Source organism: Ixodes scapularis, unplaced genomic scaffold (genome assembly GCF_016920785.2).
Source record: "Ixodes scapularis isolate PalLabHiFi unplaced genomic scaffold, ASM1692078v2 PGA_scaffold1__304_contigs__length_218370807, whole genome shotgun sequence".
In the NCBI taxonomy this organism is placed as follows: domain Eukaryota; kingdom Metazoa; phylum Arthropoda; class Arachnida; order Ixodida; family Ixodidae; genus Ixodes; species Ixodes scapularis.
In genome coordinates, this window is record NW_024609846.1 from 102,489,917 (window position 1) to 102,497,869 (window position 7,953).

A 7,953-nucleotide genomic window follows, 5' to 3' on the forward strand; every position below is an offset into this window, starting at 1 on the left:
CGCTGTCTCCCTCCACTAAGAGCGAACAAGAGCGTCCTCTGCTTCTCGCGTTTGGGTCTGGCGTACACGAAAGTCAAACGCCGGCGTCCGGCGTTCGAATGCCAGACTCTCCACAAGAAGCAGACTGCGTTCGACTTTATGTTTGACTGCTATGGAGTCAATGTGACTGAGATCTCGTAGCTTTGTGAAGTCCTCTCTTGGTACACGAGCACAGGCGCAGTTATCATGTCATCCGTTTCGCGCTGCAGTCAGAAACTGTCTCGCGCTACCAGACTTCTTGCGAACTGCGGTTACAACCGGTCTCGCGCTTCCAGTTTTCGCTCAAGTTGAGAATAAAATTTCAATCACAGTTTCCCTTTCCACTACGGACACGAACTACTTCAGAAAGCGGCGTAACTCTGTGAACAAGTATTTTGTCCTGGCCGAAGTTGACGAGGAAATATGGAAACTAAACTGAGTTGACTATATAGCGCTAAGACCAAAATATGCCAGGCATACGTCGCAGTCGTTCGAGAAAAGAGCGAAGGTGACGAATTTCGCGTAAAAAAATAACTAATGAAAATAATACACCTGTCCTTGCAGCCCGACCATCACCAGGACTACGGTATTTCCTCCAGAACTGAAGATAAAAATTTCCAAAGGTTGCTCGGAGGTTTCATGGTAGCACTGTTCGTCGGCCTGTCCCTACTGGTCCTAGGCGTCTTGTTCTCTCTCCATATCGTGCGCGGCGCACCCTTAATGCTGACCCCTGGACCCTGGTGCACCTCAGACGGATGCTTGCAGCAGGCGGGGTACCTCCAAAGAAGCGCGAACACGTCCGTGCGACCGTGCCAAGATTTCTACTCATTCGTTTGCCACAACTGGGCACCAGACCGAAACTCCCAACAAGTCGAGTACATCGCTGACGTCCCAGCCGAAATGAGGAACCACTGGAGACTAAAGAACGCAGCGCTACTGTTCAACGGCAGCTTAGAGCCTCCTTCATTTGAGAGGGCTTCGGCGGTCTTCAAGGCGTGTATCTTGAGAACTGAAAAAGATCAAACAAGCGATCTTGAAAAATTTAAAACGATAATGCGGGACGCGGGCATTCCTTGGCCGGATGATCCGTCATCCTTGAAGCACCCGCTGGCTGTGCTTCTGGACTTGGATGCCAATTTGGGAGCCCCAGTGTGGTTTAAAGTCAGAGTTCAGGGCGATCTAGGCAGTCCGAGGGTGGTCATTGAGCCGAATTACTTGTACGACACTCTTTATAAAGGTCTCGACAAGCCCACAAGTATCAAACGCATGGCTGAGTTTCACCAGATGTATGGCACCCAGCCCAATACGACGGAGCTAGAAGAATCGGCGGATTTAGATATGCTCATCGCAACTTCTCTTCGTGACAGCCTGGAAAACCGTGAAAATAATCCTCAACTCACAAGTATTGGCGATCTCCATCATATTACCCCCGATATAAATAGTAGCTACTGGCTGTCCCTCTTCAACCACCACTTTGAACAAGCTTTATTGGAAAACAACGACGCGATTCTCATCCAAAATGCTCAACTGCTTTCCTCAATCACTTTCTTTGTCGGAAATATTTCCAACAAGAAGATGCTTCACGTAATCGGGTGGTGGTTCGCTCAATTATACACAAGCGTGGCCGACGTAAGGGCACTCCGAATTATTTTTGGTGCGTTAGATAAGAATTTACTCGGTGCAATTTGCCTTCACCAGATAAAGCAGCGATACGGTGCGGCCGTGCTGACCGGATACGTCGGGAGCCAGTTTACCAAAGAGCACAAGACTGCCGTAGAAAGAGTGCTGAATAGCGTACAAATCCAACTTACAAATAAACTTCGGAGTGTGAACTGGACCACCGAAACACGAAGAGAAGAGATGCTGGAAAAGGTTAATTCCACCAGAATTTACATATGGCCTTCGCCAGCGTTTGAAGTGACGTTCAACGAGACGTTTCCAGAAGCCCCGTCTTCATATTTCGATTTTTGGGCAACCAGGACAAAATCGTTACGCGAACAGAAGGCATCTCAAAAGAAGCGGCGCAACGACATCAACCTACTGCCGGGCTACACGGATCCGATGTTCAGCTACGACCAGTGGGAGAACGCAGTGTCGATATCCTTAGCAACACTGTCTCCGCCTTGGTATTACAAGGACGGGAGCGCTGCGATCATCTACGGTACCCTCGGCTGGCACTTCGCTAGAACTTTATCCATGGCCATCGTTAGCACAGTAAGTTTATTTCTCAAAACGTGATTGTTCAGTTGTGCCTGTGCTGTCAAACAAGCACCGAGCAAAAAAAAAAAAATCAATTCCATCAATTGTTTGTTTACGGCCGCTGTTGAATCAGGAGGCTGGCACATGCCGTATGCCACACGTCACCACTTTGCGTCATCCCTATTTGTTTACTTCGCATCAAAGCTACCTGCCTTCGCTAGTGTGGAGCGATTCACAATTCCCCTTATAACATAAACAAGATGTGTCATCGGCAGACACCAAGCATGTGTCACTGAGACACGTGATTTTTTTTTTTTCTGCCATGGTACTTGGCTTAAGATGTTAGATCTCAGCAGCTTCCCCGCGTACGCACCGCTTCCTCTAAATCGAGCACTCACCTGATTTCCGCCCCTTCTCGTTGGTGATTACTCCAATTTTAAACCTCAAATCTAAAGATCCTTTCACCCGCGCGGCAGGTTTGAGCCTTCATAACTGAACTTCTGTTGCCTCACCAAGACGCCCAGCCGCTGAAAAGCGTAATGGGGTGATTTCAGATAAGATCGACCAAAGGATGGCTAGTCGACATTTTCAAATCAACTGATGTTTTTATATGTTATTGTCTAGTGTCTGGTATGAACGAATCCAAACTTAGTTTTGACTAGAAAAAATACTTGGGGACAGGAAAAATCGTAATGCATGAGGTGGTGGACAGTTGCATTAACGCGCACTGATGGAGGGGGCCCGTTTGAGAGTGAATAACTAAAGCGATAACATTAGGAGAACTCTAATACGTTTTAGGCTCAAACTATGGGTATAGCTTGCTTGTAATATAAAGTAATCATATTTATTTAAAATTTATTTATTTTTCTAAAAATTGACAAACATGCCTGCTCGAACGACAAATGGCAAACTTTGGAGGCCTGTATCTCATGAAATAATTTAATCATTATGATATAATTTGCAGATATTATTCTGCTAATATATAGCTAATATTTAAAAAATAACTAAGGTATCTGTGTGATACAATAGTTAGGATATATTTAGTCAAACATGGAAAAAAAATCAAACAAAGAAAAATTCCGATGCGAATAAAAAAAAAACACCACCCTCGATTTTTTTTTAAATTTAGGTAACCTGTTATACTCTATTTCGGCATTCATTTCCATTAAAAACATGTTGCATCATTTTATTGAGAGAGAAGATACAACTCCCCAAAGTAGGGTCCTTTTTCAAAGCCTACACTTAGCAGTGTTTTATACAAGAACTGACTCTGAATTCCAGTTTCATGAAACCAACACACATCTTTTATATATTTTTATTCAGATGAGGCCAATGATAACTAAAGAAATCGTTCACACACTTAAATTAAGGAGAAACTACTGTGTACAAAGAGGTATCATATTACGGACTAATGATCCGAGAAAAGATCATGCAGCCATCGGCCACTAGGAACTTTGTTTACTTTATTCTCCTGCGACACTATATGCTATTCCCTCTTCCGCTCTACCTTCATCTCTCTCTCTCTCTCTCTCATATATATCCCTGATATATATCCAGAACAAAAACATGTTCAAGCATTCCCTTTCTGCGAGGTAGTGTTCTGTGGCTAGCAAAAATCATTTCCTCGCTAAGCTCACGATTATGGCAAAATAGTTGCCGGAAACCGCAGACGACACTCGTCGCTAGTTCTGGCAAAACGGCCGATACAATCTTTTTTTCGCATTTCCCCGCTCGCTGTCAAGGACAAGGGGGTTCGCTTCAACCAGCAAAACATGGCCGCCGACGCCTGTTTACTGAGCAGTCATGCCTGTCGCCATCTCACTCGCTGGCGTCACGGGCGATAATATCTGGCACAAAGGGGCACACCAACCGGCAGCATTATCCCCAAATACTCGAGCCTCGCGTAAATACATAGAGTGTAAACGCTGTCGCCATGTTATCGTAGTAAGACCCCCCCCCCCCCTCCCCCAACGGGGGACTGCAGTACGCGACGGCGTACTAACACAACGGCGACGATATCGACATCGCGGGCTCCGAATTTTTCCATAGTTCTACTCCACGGGCATTTCTCGAAACGCTTGATATTGTGTACGCCCGCCTGGAAGGATTTCAGGCGCGTAGTTAAGATAAGGCGGTTCTCCGCGGCAAAAGAAAGCAATTTCACAAAAGCTTAAAAGCGGCGGCGACGCGTGTGCGGTGAACGCTTGTAGTTTTGGTGTAGACAGGGTGTGTGTGTTCTCGTTGTTGACACCAGCCGGCGATAAGGCACTGCAGGCGGTAGCTCAGTACAGCAAGGGCTAATCCGAGTGACCATCAACGTAACCCCACCGCCAACCCCTCGCGAACCGGTCGCCGACATGGCTCAGGCTGTGTCATGAACCACGTGGTAGAAGCTCGGGTGCTTTCATATCAGCGCGTGGAGGGACGACAGTGCGATTCCGGAAAGTCTTTTTCGAAGGCCGCTGACCACAATTTTTTTTGTCTGGAGACTTTCCCTCTTTCTTCCTTTGACGTGGATCAAGCTTTGCCGACAGCCTCAGTTGTGACCTCTCTTTTCAAATGTACGTTTGCAGTGAGTGAGCTCCTCAGCCTCGAACTTGTCACTTGTGCACCCAGTAGTTCTTTCACTTGGCAATTATATGCCATCAGTTGGGGTTTAATTTCTATTATTTATGTATACATTATGAAGACGTCCTGGAGCTCCGAACGAGTGTTTTGTGCAGATTACTTTTGCAAACACAAAAAGACTATACCAAAGCAGCGGAATTTTCGAAGTGTTGGCGAGTTGGACCTAAACTCGTTGAAGCAAATTCTTCCGCCTGACTGTTCCACCAAAGTGAGTGCGACGGACTACCTGTGCTACCATTGCTTCATGCACATCACTAAGGAGATCTCGATGCGAAGCTCAGAGCAGTGCCCTGACATATTTGTGCCAGCTGAAGAAGCAATTGAAGATCTAAATCGCAGCATACTACCTACAGATGTGTCGCCGCTGAGACAACCAAGCGTCGTAAGAAGTCGGGACAGGCCTGCCTATGTCAAGAGAAAGCAGACAGAACTGGAGCAGGTTGCTGTCAAGAACATACGCTCAAGGCTACGTATTGCGTACGACAGGGACGCACCATCGGGGTCGTCCGAACCAACATGCTCCACATGCACTGAGTGGGTGGACAACTTTCGGCAGGCCTTTGAAACCGCCACCTCTCTCCGGGAACGTTGTCAACTGCTTACACTCCTGCCGTCAACACTGACGAAGAATGAGGTTCAAAAGATGATTCCACAGGCCTCAATGTACCTCATCAGTAAATCCCGAAAACTCAAGGAAAAGCATGGCGTGTGGTATGAGCCGGATCCTTACACGAGGTGCAAGGTGAGCCCTGAGAACCTGTCTGCTGCCCTAGAGTACTTCACGAAAGACGAGCTACAATGTTGGCGCCAAAGTCCCAACCAGAAGGACGTCATCTCTGTCATGCTCAACGGAGAGAAAACGTTTGTGCCAAAGCGCTTCATGACACGCTCAATACGAGAGGCCTTCCGTATATACAAAGACAAGCATCCCGATTCCGGCGTTGGGCTAACGAAATTTTTTTCGTTGCGCCCTAAATGGGTCCAATGTATTCCACACCAGGAAGTGTGCGTTTGTGTGCGCTGCGCCAATTATTATCTTTGTATTGCCGCTCTAGAGAACGTTACAGGCTCAACATTCAACACTGGTGAAATGAACTCGGCATTTCTGTGCGACCCAGCAACAGAACTGTGCCTTCAAGGAGACTGTGATCACTGCCCAAAAGGCCAGTTTCTTACACTCCAGGAACTTGATATCCCGGAGGATGAAGAGATTGTGCTTGCAACATGGGAGTCCGGCGACCTTGTGAAAAAAACTTCGGAACCTGAGACTTTCCTAAAAGTCATCCAAGTGACGGTTGGAAGTTGGTTACTTCACAACCATATCCGGCAAACGCAAGGTAAAGCGATCTACGATGAAAAACAGTGCATGCAACGCGGGAGCATTGTCTTTCATTTTGACTTTGCTGAAAACTGGACCATCGTGCTTCCTGACGAAGTGCAAGCATATCACTGGAAAAAAAAAAAACAAGTTTCGATATTTACATGTGTAGTGACGACAAGAAATTCTACAAACAGCTTTGCCATCATCAGTGAGGACCTGTGTCACGACGCCGCTCACGCTTGCTTGGCTCTAGAAAAAGTGAAGGAGTGGGTTGAAGACAACGTTGCGGTATACTCGTACGTGACGTACGAAAGTGACGGCGCCGCCAGTCATTTCAAGAATCGCTACCAGCTTCACCAATTTGCAAAGGACGATTGCCCACAAGCCCAGTGGTTATTTTCTGCATCTGGACATGGGAAAAATGCATGTGACGGAGTTGGCGGACTCGTGAAGCACCAGGCCACGCTGAACAACCTGAGAGAACGTTCAGTAAGCGCAATTCAGACGGCCAGGACAATGGTGAGCGTTCTATCAAAGAAACTGAAAGGCGTGCATCTTGTATATCTGGACGAAAATGAGGTTGTTCGGTATCGTGAACAAAAAAAAAGAAGAGTGGCTGACGGTGCGCGCCTTCCCTGGCATTCAGTCTTGGCACGCGTGGCGGCTCAGCAAGTCATCAACAGAAGGGACCTGTGACGTATATGTAGCACGGACAGTCGGATCTGCTTGGAAGCAACTTTATTAAATGGGTACAGCGAGGAAAACCTTAGCGTAAAGTGCCGAATTTGATTTCCCAAGGACTGCTCATTTTGAATGCAGGGACATCTTATTTATCACATTTTTCTTCACGGGGTATTTAACCTACTGTTTTTGTTGGTGGTTACTAATAATTTTTATCTGATCACTATAAAAAAATCCCAAAATGTTATCCTCGAGCAGGATAAAATATATCGGCTTGCCACGATTCATTCATACACCGAGAGCATCTAAGGTGCTCCAGTTAGGCACTATAACATCCGTCACCTGAAATTGTTTGTAATCGTAAATACACAGCCAACCTAAATATCTTACTATTATATCTTTGTTTTTGTGTGTGGAAGTAAAGTTATTTATTTTACTCTAGATGTAAAATATACCGGAAGGTACAACTTCACACTGCATCATATTTTCTCAAATCATTAGTCTCTAATATGATACCACTTTGTACGCTTATGTAAAATGCTGTATATAGTTTCTCCTCCCTTTTACTGTGTGACCGATCGCTCTTTTTATCAATGACCTCATCTGAATAAATGTATATAAAAGATTTGTGCAAGTTTCATGAAACTGGAACTCAGAGTCACTTCTTGTATAGGACACTGCTAAGTGTAGGCTTTGAAAAAGGACCCTACTTTGGGGAGTTGTTTCTTCTTTCACAGTGCAATGATGCAACATGTTTTTAATAGAAATGAATGCCGAAATAGAGTATAACAGGGTACCCAAATTTAAAAAAAAATCGAAGGTGGTGTTTTTTTTTTATTCGCATTGGAATTTTTCTTCGTTTGATTTTTTTTTCCATGTTTGCCTAAATATATTGTAACTATTGTGTCACTCAGATACCTTATTTATTTTTTCAATAATAGCCATATATTAGTAAAATAATGTCTGCAAGTTATGTAATAATGATTAAATTATTTCATGAGATACAGATTTCCAAAGTTTGCCATTTGTCGTTCGAGCAGGCATGTTTGGCAATTTTTAGAAAACTAAATAAATTTTTAATAAATATTATTACTTTATATTACAAG

The 7,953-nt window shown here is 45.0% G+C and overlaps 1 protein-coding gene across 1 annotated transcript; it reads left to right on the plus strand.

Annotated features, from left to right (window-relative positions):
* Nucleotides 1–555: 555 nt before the first annotated feature.
* LOC120846238 (endothelin-converting enzyme 2-like) lies at nucleotides 556–2,256 on the plus strand. Its single transcript, XM_040217928.1, has one exon. The coding sequence runs from the start codon at nucleotides 556–558 to the stop codon at nucleotides 2,254–2,256; it is 1,701 nt and encodes a 566-aa protein (XP_040073862.1).
* Nucleotides 2,257–7,953: the final 5,697 nt, after the last annotated feature.